The 20,566-nt window shown below is 43.5% G+C and overlaps 1 protein-coding gene across 1 annotated transcript; it reads left to right on the top strand.

Annotated features, from left to right (window-relative positions):
• Window positions 1–20,180, top strand: LOC135077972 (fumarate hydratase, mitochondrial-like). The gene is made up of 10 exons (XM_063972511.1): window positions 1–222; window positions 4,267–4,383; window positions 7,845–7,926; window positions 8,408–8,529; window positions 10,585–10,817; window positions 13,763–13,968; window positions 14,571–14,774; window positions 16,811–16,972; window positions 18,032–18,162; window positions 19,305–20,180. The coding sequence occupies exons 1-10, from the start codon at window positions 109–111 to the stop codon at window positions 19,434–19,436; spliced, it is 1,503 nt and encodes a 500-aa protein (XP_063828581.1). The 5' UTR covers window positions 1–108; the 3' UTR covers window positions 19,437–20,180.
• Window positions 20,181–20,566: the final 386 nt, after the last annotated feature.

Below are 20,566 nucleotides of genomic sequence, written 5' to 3'. Positions count from 1 at the left end.
ACTGTCAATGTCATCTGTGCTGTCAGCAATTGCTTGACGTTCGAGGTGGAGCAAAAATTTTCAAATTTTGATAATAGATTTAAATTGTTGTACAGATAATTCCAAATCATGGCTACATCCATGTTCAAATTATCTTCCGCTTTGATAAATTCCTCTAAGAACTTTAGGTGTGTCGTGCGGCTTGTGAACCAAAACAATTTCTCCACGACGAATGTCACAGCGGTAAGTTGCATAATCGATTTTGTGTACTCAATTTGGGCTTAGCACCGGCTTTTTAACCCTATGAGGGCTTAATTTATTGTCTTGTTCTAAAGCCTAAACCTAAAGTACTACCGAAACTATAAAATAGTGACCTATATGTTATTAATGTGAGGTTAGGTGTTGTTTTTTTGCGTAAGATAGCGATGTTAACCTGGCTAGAACTACTATTCAGAACTAAATATTAAACCGTCTTTTCTGTACCGTATAGATCTGTGTGCTTGTTATATGTGAGAGCAAACATTTTGTTATCTACTCTGATGATAACTGACTAACCTATGATATTTTGTTTGTGGAGTCTGTGCTCTGAATGTAGGTATATAATTTTTTCTTATTTACCAACCGAGCGATATGGAAATTGAGGGAATTGGGGGAGACCTATGTTCAGCAGTGGACGTTCTGTAGCTGAAATGATGATGATGATGATTTATTAAGTAGACTGATTTAAAGATTTTGGATTATTGAAGAAATTTTGTTTGCCTCCTATCACATAAAAAAAAAAAATAAATAAATAAAAGATTCAAGAATATACATTTTGATTTCTACATAGTTAGTTAACTAATAAATCAATATCTTCTAATCCTAGATTAAAATTTATTATTATTCCCATAGACCTAAAAGTTAGTTTTTTCACTCCTTGCAAGCTGCTAGACTTACATTTGCTTCTGTCACTGTCAATCAACTAAAGTTAACTGGAAGAGAATACCATATTATGGCATGAAGTTCGCCTTACTTAATTACATACTTAATTTTATTATAGGCAGTAAATTTTTAAATAAAATTAATGAGTTGTTATCAACAACTCATAGATTTTAATACTAATTTGGTGAATAGGTAAATCTATCTAGAACTTACTACAAAAAAGTCGGGGTCATAATTACAACAAACTTAAAGCGGGATTAACACTAGTTTAAAATGATATTTCCATACTAAATGTCAATAATAAATACTAGAGTTCAACTAGTTTAACTTTGTGTAATACGGTTTGTATTTAGTTTGTACAGTACTTATTACAGTCTTTAAAAGTATTAAGCAAGCTAACTTTATGTGCAGACCAGTTAAATGTGATTCTCGTTTGTTTTCAAGAGTCTCTGAAAGTAGGAATGTGAACCCTTCAATTCCTTTATAAACCCTCCAGTGAGTGACATCTACTTCTATTTCAGAGACTTCTTATCTTTCACCCATCCATGACCTTTCTTCGTGACTTAGTAACCAAGTAATTTTCAGTACTGATAACGATGACCACTGAGGTTTGTTCTTATCTAATGTCATGAAGGTTAAAATTGCAACCAACATTTAATTTTCGCACGACTATCTGCGGTTTAGTTTTATGTTCAGATAGCAGTATAATTTCTCACGGTTGTATTCACACAGACTTTTTTGCCTAAACTTTTTTTCATCATCATTATTTCAGCCACAGGATGTCCACTGCTGAACTGAAACTTTTTTTACAAGATTGAAGTTCCTGTAATAATTAAAAATATTTACTTAAATAAATATTATAATAAAGGACAGTCCATATGCAAGCAAAGCTTCATTTTAAAGAATCTAACCTTAGGTACAAGTTAATAACATTATACTGGGAATTAGACTCTCAGTTTTATCTCTCAACTTATGATTTTGATTATTCGTCACATACTTATCTCAGTTTCGAATAAAACTACGGATTTAGTTTACAAAGCCACGATAACCGAACGGTGAAGGGGTCGGACTGGCCGACTCGTGATCCGGGGAAACGCGGGTTTGGTCCCCGCAGCCCTTCGAATATTGTCGTGAGCTCACTCATGAGTTCATGACACAAGCATATGAGTATTTAGCTTAGTACGCGGGGCTATTGGGAGTATTAGCAGTATTAGTAATTTGTTATTACACAATCTTTAAAAAAAAGGAGGTATGTACCGTATCTTCATCTACCGTGTGAGAGATAGAATAGTGGGGTCAAACTTGATAAGCCGTCAACATAGTCCAATCGGACTGACAGATTTAACGTGACTTTCGACTACATTATATTACTTTTCAGTTAGGTTTATTCAAGCTCAAGTGATTTTTTCAATGTGTCCTGAATTCAAAATCGAACCCGGTACCAGAAGGCTGAGAAAGTAGAACCCGGGACCGGAAGGCTGAGAAAGCCACCATCGCGCGTTAATTTTAAGTTACCAATAGGACATGTTTCCGAAGGCGAGCTAATTTAGAAAAGAATGCTTGACTCGACTCAGAAATGAACCCACTATTACCCTGTCTTTAAGACACCTGCGCTACTACTCCGTCAGGCCAATCTCCCATATCGCGGGAATCTATAGCCAACGTAACCGGCATTATCATTTACATTTACTCCGAACAGGTTAGGTATTCGCCAAAATAACAGCCACACGAATAACCTTGACAATCGTAACCAGAAAACTTAAACGTGTATTATGCAAACTAATGTAAATTAACAGAATCAAACCAAACATGTGGTTTGATAAGCGACCGAAGCGACTAGTTTTCCCGCGGCTCTCAACGTGAGTGGTCGCGTACAAAGTACGGTATAAAGTCCTCAGATTATTAATCTAAGATAAAGTCGGACTCGATAAACGACATAAAAAGCATTCGACTAAAAGTACATTCTGCAAATCAGTAGAGGGGCTGAGCTGACTGGTTCGAAGCGACTTTCGAGAACTCGTTTTGCTCGCATTCGTGCTCAAAATAACAGTTAGATTGTCTCTGGTTGTTACTTAAATACTATTTGACTCGGAAAAAAATTTTGAACGTTGAAGTTCACGCGCCACTGTCAAATTGCCGGTCAAAATTTTCATACGTGTTTTTGTGTAAATTTTTTGTTTGTTAAATCTTTTTATATCGTGTACGTTTTTATTTGTTAACAAAATGGCTTGCACTATTTGTATGGATCCGGACAGCAAACCCGTGAAAATGGTAAGAATACAGTTTTGTACAAAGTCCATTTCGTATAATTTTAGTACGTTTTGCTTAAAATTTTATTATTTCTCCATGCATACACATTAAAATGTAATACACAAGCCTACTTATCTCAGTTTTTGGTTGAAGACTTGTGTATAATCAGTATACTTAGGTATTAATACCAACAAATTGTTTTGATTGTTAATAATCCCACTTATCATCATTGCTTATCATTTTTGTCCTCTACCGCGGCGTTTTAAACTCTTACATAATATTCTACTTAGGCTACATACAGAAAATACTTCAGGCCTTTAAACTTGGGTTTTAAGGACATTTTTGGACTTAGTATCCGTGAAGCACTCATTACTCATCTTTTCTTCAATACTCAATCATTTAAATAAGTCTGTGCTGAACTTGCTCTGTAGGGTTTTCAAAGGGATTTAGTAATAAAAGCTTTTTGTTTATAACTGATTGTGGAGATTAAACCGGCTCCGATTACGCGGATGTTTGCATTCAATACCGGCTCGGTTAACCGGTCGAATATCACAGTTAAATGAAGATATCATTCAGTATTATGCGAATCGTGTGTAATTTACCTATAGGTATGGAAACTACACATTCCAAAATATCAAAATAAAACAAAATAAGGAATTTTCCAATGGGATAAGTATATTATAATTATATTCGGAAATAAAATTCAAAATCATTAAAAAATAACTATTACATTTTTAATTCTGTTGGATTTTACTAACTTACTTGTGTATTTTATTAAATGAGAAATGTTACTGTAAAAATTTAGGACACCAGTTGTTAGTCCGAAAATCGTGTAGGTATTATACATGCCACCTGTGACTTCGGATAGTTTTGTGCCTTAAATAAAGATTTAATGTAATGAATAGTCCTCTAACTGTTTATCATCAACCTAACATGACCATATAACGTAAACCCTCAAACTGTCTAACCTAACATCAAGCTCCCATTTCTTCTTCCTTTCTGGCAGAAGGCATCAACGCAAAAATCAAACAATCAGTTCCATAACTCTTCCAGAATCACATTCAAACCTGTCTACCTTAAATCCTCGTCACTTAACACCTGTTTGTTTTGTTCCAGCGTAAAGAAAAAGACACATTCGGCGAGCTCGACGTACCAGATGACAAGCTGTACGGGGCCCAGACCGTCAGGTCTGTCATGAACTTCCCCATCGGAGGCATCGAGGAGAGAATGCCGGTAAGTGTACCACCAGGCTTAGGAAAAACTGATTTAGGACTTATTCAAACCCGTATCTTTACAGCGTAAAGTTAAAAATTATGTAGCATCTATGGCAGGGGTTCCCAAACTTAATTTGTCTACTGCCCAGTTTGAGAATGAATTATTTTTAGCGACCCCATTTTTTGGGTCTCTTACTTTAGGCCTGCAGCGCTCATAAGGGGGCGTTATCGCCCACTTTGGGAAAGGCTGATCTATGGCGTTGTTTCCTAAATAAAAGTTAAAAATCGGTATCTCCCATCTCTAGTTCCCACCGAAATCTCTAGTCTCCGTCTCTGCAACTCCTATGTGTGTTGCCAGTATTTGCAGTTTGATCTCTTCTAATAAAAACCTAACCAGAGAAGGCTGAGTCTCGGAAAAGTTAAACTTTCTTTGGACACGTAAAGAAATTCATCAGAAGTTAATACGAGAACAATGGTTTAAATAATCCTATGTTCATAAACGCCTGCGATATCATATACGAATTGCAAATCTATTGCTTTAAAAAATCCAAGATTTGAAGCGTCTAGCAGTAGGTATAATGCTGGTGATAAAATTCCCAGTAAGTTTTTTTTTTTCGTATAAACTTCTAGATTGTTTGCACAGCTGAGTAAATTCATAATCAATACATACTGCACTATATCACTCCACTCGTCAACACACCCTGCCTCGCCCATGACACCCATTCCAAAGGTTGCTGGTCAAGCGTAATGACTTTTTAAACCTTGCTCCGAACGAAAGTCATTAAGTTTTTGTGACTTGCGGTTTTGCGCTGAAAACATTATTGTGTTCTTTTTAATTTTGCTAGCGTCTAAAAACTTTTCCTAGCTCTGAAAGCGAATATTCAATTGCAAATTGAACTTTAAACAGCATTAATTGAATGCTCAATTGATTTCAAACTGGGTTTAATTCAAGACATTTAAGGATTGTCCAAACAAAATGTCTTTTGATATGCTACTTCTATCATCTATATGTACTGACGTCTCATTAATGTCGGACATCAGGAACAACCATAGCGTTACATGGCTCAATCTGCCCTAGAAAGCACGGAAACTTTCTCCTATGTTCTTCTGATTAATTTCGTTGCGGGTCCAATGACAGTTTAACTTTCCCCCGGGACAAACTTGACCTTCACTTGTTGGGTTTTTATTGGCGGTCTAGCTGTAGATCCTGGCTACACAGGAGTTTATTTCTAGTTTAAGTAGTTTATTTTTGATCCAGCATGTCAAGCTATTGTCTATTGTTGCGACACTCATAGAAAGTGTGTACTCATTATTCGTAGTGCGTAGAGCGTTGATCTATTGCAGTAGCATTAGGTGTTAACAATGGTAGCTGTGATGTTGCAATAGGATATCTAACAGTAATTTAACCACCTTCCAAAAAGGCGGAGGTTCTATGTTCGTCTGTAATGTAATGTAACTAATGCGTACATGAGGAATGAGTTATTTGCACATCTCTGCATTTATAGATCGTTTCATCCACGAAGACGCGCCCCACCAATATTTGGTCGAGGGAAGCGCGGGTGCGGGGAGTTTGATGTGTGCACTCATGGATAATTTAGCGTGTACCGATAACACTCAAACTTTAGCGGAAGAATGGTGGGGCGCGTCTTCGTTGATGAAACGATCTTTATATGCTGAGGCATTTGTTGAAATTAAATATTAAGACTAATCACTTGGTAGAACCTACGATTGAGATTAAATGTAGTTTTGTAATACAGACCCTTATGAAACTTATCAAAACCTGATTGCAGACTCGGTCACCATGTGATAATTATATTCAAACGATGTGTTTTGCATTCATACAGTGATAATAGCTTGTGATAACATGTGAGATGTAATAAGCCTGTTGTTGTACTGTTTATGTAGATGATGTAATCTTGTCATAAATAACTGATATTTAAAGCGTTTTCTTATGTAAATAAAAATACTTTTTTCAAAGTAAAAAGGTTTTACAAATTACAAATGCAAGCGCTCCTCACTTTTTATGATGTATCGTACGTGGGACATAATTATGTATGTTAGTCTGTTATTGTTTCACTGCGTTTTCCGTACAGAATAAAAATAAAATAAAATTGTATACTTATTACTGGTCAGTTAATAACTTCACATTAGGACCAAATAAAGTTGCTTCCACCAAAACCTGATCCGAAGCTGTTATCCAACTGCTTCTATTAATTTAAAGTTTATCATCTCTTATACTTAACTGTTACACTTGATTCGCGTGGAGTAAATAAAATATGTAATTCAGATAAATAATGGTGCTCTCGGTTAAAAAAAATAAGCGGAAACCAAACTAATAACCCGTGACACTTAGGCCCAGAACAGACGGTGAAACGCAACTGCAACGAAACCGCAACTTTCTGATGATTCTTATGAATGAAACTGAAACTGAAAGTTTCAAACTGGTCGCGTCTAGTGTGGTCTCTCAACGGACGCTATGGCAGAAACTTAGATGCAACTCAAAAGTAACTAGCAGTTGCAGTTTCGTTGCAGTTGCGTTTCACCGTCTGTTCTGGGCCTAAGACCGGGTTGCACCATCTTACTTTACTTTGACAAACGTCAAAATCTGTCAAACCTCATACAAAAAAAAAACACCGGTTATCGTTATAGTTACGGTCAAAGTTAGGTGGTGCAACTCAGCGTAAAATTATAAAGTCATAATAAATAACTTCTTATCGGCGACCTATTTTCCGCGTACTTACAAATACTATTGCGTTATTGATTACGCTTGTATACGATGTCAAAGTTCCCACGACTGATACGTAGGTTATGTACCTACTATGCGATTATCTAGCGACATACATAACCTAGGTCAGGAAGGAAGTCAAAAATGTTATAGCTATGAGGTACTTAGCAACTAAAGTAATCAATTTAGCGAAGTAAAAAAATGTCGGCATAAGTTTCTATTAAGCATTTGCCAAAGATTTTGTTCTGCCATTCATAAAGCAAAAGCTGTTGTGGGACAGAAAAGTTCTCGAGTGGCGACCACGGGCCGGAAGACGTAGCGTGGGCAGGCCTCCCACTGAAGGACGGATCTGGTGAAGGTGGCGGGATAAAAAAACTCATTTATTTCTGCAAATAGGCTTTAAAAAAGCACTTTTATACGTCCCAGTATTAACCCTACCACTGCTTCAGGGCAATGAATGGGCCAGTGCTGAGAAGAAGCAGCGCAAGAAACTCAGTCACTATTGGGGAAGAACCTGGATGGAGGCAGCACAGGACCGCTCGGTGTGAAAATCCTTAGGGGAGACCTTTATCCAGCAGTGGACCGTAGTGGACGTCATTTGGCTGAAACGAAAGCATACAGAAACGCTCCTAAACACTTTTTTAGATTAAGCATATCGATCGCTCCTGCCGTAGTGCCAGACTGTCATTACTTATGAAATGAGTCCCCATAGATGACGTTACACATGTCACAGTAATTTATGTTTCTGTTTTCAGTACCCAGTGATCGTGGCCTTTGGAATACTGAAGAAGGCTGCCGCGAAGGTCAACATGGAGTATGGCCTTGACAAGAAAATCGGTAATTATTTTTACAGTCAAAATAAACAAGTAACAAATCAACGTCATCACATCACACAAAACAGACAAGTTTTTTGTTAATATACTCGTAACTGCTGGGCTTTTAACAGCCGTATTCACAAACTATGCTTGCTTAAGTGAAGCAGCAACGCTATGCGAAGTCGAACGCACAGCGTTGATTAGAGCTCTGTGATTGGTTCGCGTGTGTCACTCCGCCACTCAATTATTGTCTATGAATAGTTTTTTGTGAGCCTGTACGTCCACTCGCACTGAGAGACCTCATAGTAATATTTGTGAATACCAAATATGTGAATATTTGCCAATAACTGAAATTACTGGACTGTTACAGCAGCAAAGAAAGACTTTGTTATAGCGGCAATAGTAATTCACGATCGTAAACATTTACGACAAGACGCTGTGTTTGTCCAAGGAGCTTTATTTATTTATCAATAAATTTATTTTTTTATATTTGTTCGTTACAGCCGAAGCAATAATGCAAGCGTGCGAGGACGTCATCTCTGGAAAACTGTACCGCGAAGGACATTTCCCGCTCGTCATTTGGCAGACCGGCTCGGGCACGCAGTCCAATATGAACACTAACGAGGTGGGCACAAGGTCGAAGTTACATCTCTTCTAAAGCCTGGTCCGTGAGCACGTAGAATCCCGTCCAATGACCCCAAGCTACCCATCCCTATCGCTCGCGCGTAATTATGTTGCTGTCGCGACTGTGCGACGCGCGCCCGCAGTGAGTGTGCGAGCGCGACAGCAACATACCAGGCTCTAGCAGCAATAATGCAAGCGTGTGACGTCATCTCCGGGAGATGTACCGCGAGGGACACTTCTCAGTGGTCATCTGGCAGACCGGCTCGGGCACGCAGTCCAATATGAACACTAACGAGGTGGGCACAAGGTCGAAGTTACATCTCTTCTAGCAGCAATAATGCAAGCGTGTGACGTCATCGCCCGCTGGTCATCTGGCAGACCGGCTCGGGCACGCGGTCCAATATGAACACTAACGAGGTGGGCACAAGGTCGAAGTTACATCACTTCTAGCAGCAATAATGCAAGCGTGTGACGTCATCGCCCGCTGGTCATCTAGCAGACCGGCTCGGGCACGCAGTCCAATATGAACACTAACGAGGTGGGCACAAGGTCGAAGTTACATCTCTCTTAGTCACAGCAATAATGCAAGCATGTGACGTCATCGCCCGCTGGTCATCTGGCAGACCGGCTCGGGCACGCAGTCCAATATGAACACTAACGAGGTGGGCTCAAGGTCGAAGTTACATCTCTTCTAGCAGCAATAATGCAAGCGTATGACGTCATCGCCCGCTGGTCATTTGGCAGACCGGCTCGGGCACGCAGTCCAATATGAACACTAACGAGGTGGGCACAAGGTCGAAGTTACTTCTCTGGTCACAGCCGCAACAGTAAGAAGCGTGCAATGATTTGATCACCGGAAAGCACACTTTCTAGACGACTGCACTGACCATTGGGATATGAGTATATACGCTGTGAACGCTGCATCATATCATCAATACAAAGTATTCTATTACCCCTTACCCCTAAACATCGATAGGTAAAGATCGTTTCATCCAAAGACGCGCCCCCACCATTCTTCCGCTAATGTTTGAGTGTCATCAGTACACGCTAAAGGCCTATACAAACCTGAGCGATATTCGCTGCCGCTGTTGGGTAGAGGTATATACCGCGCGGGTTTCGCTCAGGTATTTAGTATCAAGTACCGCGGCTAGAGCGTTTTCTCTGCCGCAGACGGTAGCGAATACCGTTTAGGTCTGAACAGTATTATTACCGCATACCCACTGGGTTTTCTCTGCCGCAGACGGTAGCGAATACCGCTTAGGTCTGAATAGGCCTTAAATCATCCATGAGTGCACACGCACACTACAATAATGACGCTCGGATTGCTCGGATCAAACTCCCCGCACCCCGCGCTTCCCTCGACCATAAATTGGTGGAGCGCGTCTTCGCGGATGAAACGATCTATAGTTAGGCTGGTTTTAGAGTCACGCTGACGTAAGCTGACCGTCAGCGCTGACAGCCAAATTGTATGAAGCGTCGGCGCCGAGCGATCAGCGTCACTCAGGAACGTTCCCTTCAATGGACAGTTTGACACCATTCCCCAATAATTCGAAATCACAACTTTTCTAAAAAGACACTTCATTCTGGTCTTAAAATCTTAATTAATTTTAAATTAGGTACCTGTAAATTACGATTTTTGGTCGCATTGTAATTGAAAAAAGTAGTTTAATTGAGTTGACAAAATAGTGACGTCACTTGCTTGTAGTGCCATACAAAATCTATGGGAGACTTTCGTTTTGACAGTTTTAAAAAGTACGTCAATTGATTGGTGGTGTCAACATGTCTATTACATACATATTGATCTGTCAGCGCCGACGATCAGCGAGCGGTCAGCGCGATTCTAGAATAGAATAGAATAATTGTTTATTTGCATAAAACTAAAACCCTTAGTTTAGCTGTAGGGAAAATAAGTCACGTAAGACTTCTATCTGTCACGAATGTTTCTTTCTCTAGAGTCTAGAGATCCATAAAAAATATTTAATTTGATATCGACACGTTAAAAACGATCTAACCTGTACCTCACCTGAAATTTAAACCCAAAATGCCATTCTTTCAGGTCATCTCCAACCGCGCCATCCAGATCCTAGGCGGCAAACTCGGCAGCAAGACCCCAGTTCACCCAAACGACCACGTGAACAAGTCCCAAAGCTCCAACGACACGTACCCCGCGGCGATGCACATCGCGGTGGCCATGGAGCTGCGGGACCGCCTCATGCCCGGCCTGGTGGCGCTGCGGGACACGCTCCAGGCCAAATCCAAGGATTTTGAGAAGATCATCAAGATTGGCAGGTCGGTGGTGACTTAAATGCAATGGGAGATGACGAAATAGAGACTAAACTGTCTCAGTGATGTCAACATTCATCGTCATCCTCATCAGCATGAGGTTTTTTAGGTCTTAGGAGCAGGAGCACGACTCTTTCTAATTTACTGAAGGCAACTGGAGGTTCTGTCCTATACCCCACACGATCGCCAGATCATCAAGATTGGCAGGTCAGTGGATAATTAAAGGCAATGGGAGATGACAAAATAGAGACTAACTAAACTGTCTCAGTCATCTTAACATTCATTCACCATCATCATCGTCATCCCATCATCAGCATGAGGTTATTGGGTCTCCAGTGCAGGAGCACCACGACCATATCTAATTTACTGGAGGTTACTTAAGGTTTTGTGTAGGGAGTCATCATAGGGAGTGCCCTATGATGGCTAGATAGGTTGCGGATCTCAATGTTACTCTGCTGTGAAACTCAAATTACTAAAGCTCCAGAAAATTCGGTGTCAATGTTAGTTGTTCTTCAGCATTGTCAAAACAAAAGACTCTAGTCCACCCCAACGACCACGGCAACAAGTCTCACGCCCGTTTTCACCATCAATCCCTAATTTTTAAGTGACCCCTATGGTAACACATATCAGGAATTTTGTTTTAAGGGGTAGTAGTCACTTAACGATTAGGGATTGATGGTGAAAACAGAGCATCAGTGCTCCAACGACACGTACCCCGCGGCGATGCACATCGCGGTGGCCATGGAGCTGCGGGACCGGCTCATGCCCGGCCTGGTGGCGCTGCGGGACACGCTCCAGGCCAAGGCCAAGGACTTCGAGAAGATCATCAAGATTGGCAGGTCGGTGGTGACTTAAAGGCAACGTGGAATGACACAGTTCGACTAACGCCCGGTCGCCGAGCACGTAGAATTTCGTCCAATGACCCCAAGCTACCAATCCTTATCGCTCGCGCGTAATTGTGTTGCTGTCGCGCTCGCACACTCACAGCCGCCGCCCGTCACACAGTCGCGACAGCAATATAATTGCACGCGAGCGATAAGGATGGGTAGCTTGGATTGGACCAAATTCTACGTGTTCGGCGACCGGACTATAGACTGTTTCAGTGACGTCAACATTCATCGCCATCATTATAGTCATCACCATAATTATCAGCGTCAGGTAATCTGGTTTCCAGTGCAGGAGCATGACCCTCTCTAAATTACTGGAGGTTACTTAAGGTTTTGTCTACACTCCCTACGAAGGCTAGATAGGTTGAGGATCTCAATGTTACTCTGCTGTACGTGTAAAAGTGCTTTTTTAAAGCCTACTTACAGAAATAAATGAGTTTTACTGAGTTTTTGTGAAACTCAAATTACTAGAGAGTAGAGACATAGAAAATCTGTGTCAATATTAGTCAGGTTACTTCTGTAAGATTGTCAAAATAAAAGACTAGTTCATCCCAACGACCACGTGAACAAGTCGCAAAGCTCCAACGACACGTACCCCGCGGCGATGCACATCGCGGTGGCCATGGAGCTGCGGGACCGCCTCATGCCCGGCCTGGTGGCGCTGCGGGACACGCTCCAGGCCAAATCCAAGGATTTTGAGAAGATCATCAAGATTGGCAGGTCGGTGGTGACTTAAAGACAATCCGAGGAAACAAAATAGAGACTAGACTGTTTCAATGATATCAACATTCATCGCCATCATCATCGTCATCCTCATCAGCATGAGGTTTTTTTTACGTCTCTAAGGCAGGGGCACGACTCTTTCTAATTTACTGGAGGCAACTGGAGGTTCTGTCCTATAACCCACACGATCGCCAGTTCATCAAGATTGGCAGGTAATTAAGGGCAATGGGGAATGACAAAATAGAGACTAAACTGTCTCAGTCATCTTGACATTCATTCACCATCATCATCATCAGCACTTGGTTAAAAGGTATCCAGTGCGGGAGCACGACCCTCTCTAATTTACTGGAGGTTACTTAAGGTTTTGTCTAGGGAGTCATCATCATAGGGAGTGCCCTATGATGAGAAGATAGGTTGCGGATCTCAATGTTACTCTGCTATGTGAAACTCAAATTACTAGAGACATAGAAAATCTGTGTCAATATTAGTCAGGTTACTTCTGTAAGATTGTCAAAACAAAAGACAGTCCACCCCAACGACCACGTGAACAAGTCGCAGAGAGAAGATCATCAAGATTGGCAGGTCAGTGGCTAATAGGCAATAATTGGGAGTGTCAAAATAGAGTCTGTCTCAGTCATTCACCATCTTCGTCATCAGCATGAGGTTTTTTAGGTCTCCAGTGCAGGAGCACGACTCTCTTACTGGAAGTTATTGAAGGTTTTATCTGGTGGCGCTGCGGGACACGCTCCAGGCCAAGGCCAAGGACTTCGAGAAGATCATCAAGATTGGCAGGTCAGTGGCTAATTAAAGGCAATGGGAGGTGACCAATTTCGGCTACAACTAGAGACCAGACTGTATCAGAGATGTCGACATTCATCTCCATCAGGTCATTCTCAACATACACCATCAGGTCTTTTCGTATTCAGTGTCTTCTTCTTACGGAATGCTATGGAAGTTTTTTCTACTTTCTTTACCATGGGAAGATTAGATAGGTTTGGAATCTCAACGTTATTACTCTGCTCTTTTACAATGTTTAGTCAGGTTTGTTTCAAGATTAACTAAGGACTTTGAGAAGATCATCAAGATTGTTAGGTCAGTGGCGATGCGAGAACCCCCACTTTTCCCCGACTATCGAAAGAGGCGTCTAAGATTAGATAGGTTTGGAATTAGGCCTCCCAAATCCATTTGGTCAGTATGGCGAATTGGCGATGTCGTTGGTCAAACCCTCCCAAATATCTGGCAAATAGTTAGTTTCCTGAAGTGGACTCAATGGCCTTAAAATGCGGGACTTATTCTCGTGCACAAATTCTAATTCCAACATTATTTTCTTTTCTCACCTAGGACTCACCTCATGGACGCAGTGCCTCTAACCCTCGGCCAAGAGTTCAGCGGGTACGCCACACAGCTGACGTACGGCATCGAGCGCGTCTGCACCACGCTGCCTCGTCTGCACTACCTGGCCATCGGCGGCACGGCTGTCGGCACCGGATTGAACACTAGGGTCGGCTTCGCGGAGAAGGTGGCTGCTGAGATCGCTTCGCTCACTGGTGAGTGACGCGCGATGACGCACCAGGCGGCTACGTCACACTGACGCACGGCATCGAGCGCGTCGGCACCACGCTGCCTCGTCTGCACTACCTCGCTATAGGCGGCACGGCCGTTGGCACCGGATTGAACACTAGGGTCGGCTTCGCGGAGAAGGTGGCTGCTGAGATCGCTTCGCTCACTGGTGAGTGACGTACCAGGCGGCTACGTCACGCTGACGCATGGTATCGAGCGTGTGAGCATCACGGCATTGACGTGACATAAAGCCACGATAACCGAACAGTGACAGGGGTCGGACTAGCCGACTCGAAATCCGAGGAACGCGGGTTCGAATCCCACCGCCGCTCGACTATTGTGGTGAGCCCACTTGTAACACATGCATATTTAGCTTAGTACGGGGGCTAACGGAACTTTAAAAAAAAATCGCAGGGAGAGTTTCCCTACCACTGGGGCGGAACCAAAACATGAACGTTAACCATATCTTCGAACAAGAGTCGACAAAAAAATCACTCTTGTTCTACGAGTATGTTACAAGTATTGACCTAATAACCTTTTTCATTAAAAAACTGTCAATTTAACAGATATTTCCAACGTCAAATTCCAGGCATCCCGTTCGAGACAGCGCCCAACAAGTTCGAAGCGCTCGCCTGCCACGACGCGATGGTGGAAGTATCGGGAGCGCTCAACACCATCGCAGTCTCATTGATGAAGATCGCCAACGACATCCGTCTGTTGGCGTCAGGACCGCGCTGCGGGCTCGCCGAGCTTCTGCTACCGGAGAACGAGCCCGGCTCCTCCATCATGCCGGGTGAGTGCTCGCTGTGCAGGACGCAGGACCCAGTGTCCTACGAGCCCGGCTCCTCCATCATGCCGGGTGAGTGCTCGCTGTGCAGGACGCAGGATCCAGTGTCCTACGAGCCCGGCTCCTCATCATGCCGGGTGAGTGCTCGCTGTGCAGGACGCAGGATCCAGTGTCCTACGAGCCCGGCTCCTCATCATGCCGGGTGAGTGCTCGCTGTGCAGGACGCAGGACCCAGTGTCCTACGAGCCCGGCTCATCATGCCGGGTGAGTGCTCGCTGTGCAGGACGCAGGACCCAGTGTCCTACGAGCCCGGCTCCTCATCATGCCGGGTGAGTGCTCGCTGTGCAGGACGCAGGACCCAGTGTCCTACGAGCCCGGCTCCTCCATCATGCCGGGTGAGTGCTCGCTGTGCAGGACGCAGGACCCAGTGTCCTACGAGCCCGGCTCCTCCATCATGCCGGGTGAGTGCTCGCTGTGCAGGACGCAGGACCCAGTGTCCTACGAGCCCGGCTCCTCCATCATGCCGGGTGAGTGCTCGCTGTGCAGGACGCAGGATCCAGTGTCCTACGAGCCCGGCTCCTCATCATGCCGGGTGAGTGCTCGCTGTGCAGGACGCAGGACCCAGTGTCCTACGAGCCCGGCTCATCATGCCGGGTGAGTGCTCGCTGTGCAGGACGCAGGACCCAGTGTCCTACGAGCCCGGCTCCTCATCATGCCGGGTGAGTGCTCGCTGTGCAGGACGCAGGACCCAGTGTCCTACGAGCCCGGCTCCTCCATCATGCCGGGTGAGTGCTCGCTGTGCAGGACGCAGGACCCAGTGTCCTACGAGCCCGGCTCCTCCATCATGCCGGGTGAGTGCTCGCTGTGCAGGACGCAGGACCCAGTGTCCTACGAGCCCGGCTCCTCCATCATGCCGGGTGAGTGCTCGCTGTGCAGGACGCAGGACCCAGTGTCCTACGAGCCCGGCTCCTCCATCATGCCGGGTGAGTGCTCGCTGTGCAGGACGCAGGATCCAGTGTCCTACGAGCCCGGCTCCTCATCATGCCGGGTGAGTGCTCGCTGTGCAGGACGCAGGACCCAGTGTCCTACGAGCCCGGCTCATCATGCCGGGTGAGTGCTCGCTGTGCAGGACGCAGGACCCAGTGTCCTACGAGCCCGGCTCCTCATCATGCCGGGTGAGTGCTCGCTGTGCAGGACGCAGGACCCAGTGTCCTACGAGCCCGGCTCCTCCATCATGCCGGGTGAGTGCTCGCTGTGCAGGACGCAGGACCCAGTGTCCTACGAGCCCGGCTCCTCCATCATGCCGGGTGAGTGCTCGCTGTGCAGGACGCAGGACCCAGTGTCCTACGAGCCCGGCTCCTCCATCATGCCGGGTGAGTGCTCGCTGTGCAGGACGCAGGACCCAGTGTCCTACGAGCCCGGCTCCTCCATCATGCCGGGTGAGTGCTCGCTGTGCAGGACGCAGGACCAGTGTCCTACGAGCCCGGCTCCTCCATCATGCCGGGTGAGTGCTCGCTGTGCAGGACGCAGGATCCAGTGTCCTTATGGAGACCGCCGAGCTTAAGAAGAACCTCCTCATGAAGATAAACTAACAATCGTACACCTGCATAGTGTCCTGTCCACCGAAGCGGAGCGAAGGAGTAATGCGGAATGGAATTACAACTGTGTCTGTGGAACGAAGTAAAGTCCGGTCGGCGAGCAGATATTTTTACAGACCTTGCTATTTATTTGGATCTCAAATCCCTAGCACATTAAGGTTGACCACTGCGCTTCTTTTTATTGAAGTCCACTCCAAGTTGTTTCAGCAGAGTAATTAGAATAGGTTGACTCTCAATCTGTCCGTGGATGTGATGACGCCTGGCACAGGCTTTTAAGCTTAAAAGGAGGCATCGATCACTATTAATTATAAGGAAACCTTTGGTAATTAAATAAATATTTATTTATTTATTTAAAGATTTATTATGTTGTAAAAGGCAACTAAGGAACAAATATGCGAACCAACTCAATGACTTGATGATGATTATTATTTTTCTGTGTTGCAGGCAAGGTGAACCCCACGCAGTGCGAATCACTTACCATGATAGCTGCGCAAGTGATGGGCAACCACGTGGCGTGCACCGTCGGCGGCAGCAACGGGCACTTCGAGCTTAACGTGTTCAAGCCAATGATGGTGGCCAATGTTCTGCGCTCCATCAGGCTCATCGGTGAGAAGTATACGTTCATTTGGGGCTTCTTGGCGGGAATCTGAAGCGTCATGTTAGCGGTTTTGTTTTATTTCCTCAAATTCGTGTGTGGGCGACTATTAATGTGTAATAATAGTGGATTATTAACCATTGAGTGTTCGTGAACGTGCATGAGTGTGGGCAAGTGAAGCAAAACAGTGCATCGTGATTCTTCTGGTTCTCTCAAGTTGTCCATAGGAAGTCTCAGTAAAGCACCACAACTTTACTGAGACTCAAAGGGTGGGAAGGGGTATCATCTATCATCCTTCATAATATCATTACTTGATCTCATTTTGTAACTTGTATCACTTATATACTTGAAAATGGCACAAATCAAGTCGACCTCGACGTGTATTGCCAACATCATCAAAAAAGAAGAAGAAGAATACGTTCATTTCTTTCAGCCAAGTGACAACCAACAACCAAAAGGGACGCCAAACGAATTCCACTGGTCCTGCGCCGCTCGCATCCAGCCACCTTCCCGCGACCTACACCAGATCGTCGGTCCATATAGTGGGGGGCCTGCCCACACTACGTCTTCCGGTCCGTGATCGCCACTCAAGAACTTTTCGGCCGAAGAAGAATAGATATTTTATCGACCAATGTGGCTTGAAGCCGTCCCATACTAGCCCCCTAGAAATACAGGGGAGTTTTAATTTCGAAATTGCTTCGCTCTGACGTTTTTGTGTGTGTACCCCACTGCCTCAAGTAGTATTTTGTAACCAGGGTAACTAGCTAGAGCAGGATTTGTAATTCGCCTACCAGATTTGCAGAATCGATTTAACAATAAATTAGTGGATTATGATCGTCAAGTTTAAAACAATGAGTATTGCTTAGTTTGAGGGCTCGATGCCGCAGTGTAAAATTCCTGAAATTATGCAACGACTAAAACGACTGGCACATTCTGGATATGGGTGCCAGAGTTAACCATGGAAGGAGTCCCAGTGAGTTCTGCTCTCATCGCCTCTCTACTAAAAAAAAGTGTTTTAATTGAGTGCATGAATCAAGAATGTTTATTGATACTATAATTTATCTTCCTAGGTGATGGCTGCCAGGCCTTCAACAAAAACTGCGCGGTCGGCATTCGCGCCAACGAGCAGCAAATCAACAAGATCATGCGCGAGTCGCTCATGCTTGTTACCGCGCTCAACCCGCACATCGGATACGATAAGGTATAGTATAGATAGGTCGCCCCAACATGTCCCCCTGGTGGGTCCACGGGTAATTTTTTTTACCCGTTGTCCCACCGTTCTGAACAGTGTTTGCCAGTGGGTCTTCGGGTAATTTATTTTAACCATGGTCCCACCGCACTAAGTGGCAAACATTGCATGTCACCTAGGTAGGTATCTACAGGGTGACAACAAATCGGATTTTATAAAAAATATTTTATATGAAAATTAAAAAAATTAAAATGATGATATCAAATTTCTGACTTCACCATACCATTTATATGCCCATGTTAACATGGGCTAGTGTCGGCTCATATACCCATTTACCTAACACCCTGTATAATATTACAAAAAATGTATAATTAGTTGTAGAAAATAATTATACTTCACATTTATTTGAGAATAAAGGATACATCGAAATTAATGCAAGAACATTTTTTATATATCTTCACATCACACATGTGGGTTTATTATTATTAGTTTATTAAAGATACCTAGGTGACATGCAATGTTTGCCACTTAGTGCGGTGGGACCATGGTTAAAATAAATTACCCGTAGACCCACTGGCAAACACTGTTCAGAACGGTGGGACAACGGGTAAAAAAAATTACCCGTGGACCCACCAGGGGGACATGTTGTGGGGACCACGGGTAAACGCCGGTCATAGAAACTAAAGGGAGATGTGACAAGGGGGCGGGGCCGGTGTCGCAGCAACATGCCCAAAAACAGAACACATTGCTCGCGACAGCAATGATGACAGCAGCGACGTCATAATGTAAACAGTTTACATTCTTGCGTAGTACCTACTAAAGGTTATTCGAACGTTGAGTACTGATACCGCTGTGGATATTGAGCACATATTTTGATTAGTTTGTGTGTGTGAATTTCTAATGCGACACTGAGTTTCGAACTCAGCGCATTAGTTGGCATCTCTCTATATTTCTATGGATAGGGTACAGTATAGATAAGGTACAGCGTAGAACTCCAACGACCAAAGTAACTGGCTATCTTACCTTGCAACTGGAACACAACAATGCCTTCATAAAGTTTTTAATTTGTTTATGAACATGCATGGTTTCTAAAAAATCTGGGAAAGGCTAGAAATTTTAAACCCACTTTTATTAACTCCTTATTCTCTCCCCAGGCGGCGTTAATAGCGAAGACGGCGCACAAAGAAGGCGGCACCCTCAAGGACACCGCAATCAAGCTAGGAATCCTCACCGCTGAGCAGTTCGACCAGTGGGTCAAGCCCGAGGAAATGTTGGGACCCAAGTAAACCGCCAACCACAAGCAACTTGCGTGAACGCACAGCGCAGCGCCTCTAGCGGACGTCTACAGAACTATCTCAGTGATCAGCAAGTCCGAGTAGACCCCAACTATTTTACTGATAAGCAATTGAACTGACTACTGGTAGAGGCTGAGAAATACTGCGTTTACTAACTAGTTATGTTGATTTTACAGCAAAATCTGCAAGTTGTTTATATTCGTGCTACGGTTTTACAAAGGGCTTGTGGTTTAGAATCGGCTGTGTACTTATTTCGTTTATTGCTTATAAGTTTTTTCATGACATTGTTGTGCGACGTTTTGTGGACGTCTAAAAGCCAGAATTATATTAATTACTGGATAGTATTGTATTGTTTGTGCCAATGTCCAGACAGTTACCACTCGGCGGTTTTCTAAATCACAAGTCTGTGTGCGTGCGAAGAGATCTGTCTCAGTATTGTTAATGATTACTAATGTAATTTATTTCATACTTGCATTTACATTACCCGTTTAGACCAGAAATAAAATTGTTTACGAAGTTATAAAATATTGAGACGTATTAATATCATTGTACATAACATGAGCCCTAAAATCCTTGTTCATTTTAGGTGTATAGAATATTATTTTACAAAATTTTATTTATCGTTACCTACGTGGATTAATCCAGACCGCAATATTACCTTTCGAAGTGTAAATCTATTTTTTTGGAATGTTATCCATGTATCGTGTCATGTTCATAATAAAAGTTTAATTTTAATTTAACTTGTTTCAATTTAACTTTAGGCAGAAAGATACTTGGAATTAAAAAAAAATCTAGTCTAGTCTACTCTACCCCAATTGTATTAAATTACGGCCGTATGCTGATTGGTAGGTTTTTGGTTTCCCGTTTTCCCCACCAGTGCAGATAACAGACAACGTCCCCACTCCTCTGGCCGGTGGGGACAATGGGAATAAGAAAATTAAATTAAATTTTCACCACTGGGGACAACGGGAATAAACCTACTTATTTACATTTGTATTGATTTATTAGCGAAATTGGCCACCGCAACGAATCGTTTAATCTGGCACTGAGCTGAAGTAGGAGAGATCATAATTTTTTGCCAAAATTCTACTTGTGTGGGTTGGACAGTGAGTGGTAGTCAC

This window comes from Ostrinia nubilalis, chromosome 14 (genome assembly GCF_963855985.1).
Source record: "Ostrinia nubilalis chromosome 14, ilOstNubi1.1, whole genome shotgun sequence".
NCBI classification, from domain to species: domain Eukaryota; kingdom Metazoa; phylum Arthropoda; class Insecta; order Lepidoptera; family Crambidae; genus Ostrinia; species Ostrinia nubilalis.
The sequence above is the reverse complement of the archived record's forward strand: the minus strand, read 5'-3'. Positions and strand labels throughout refer to the sequence as shown.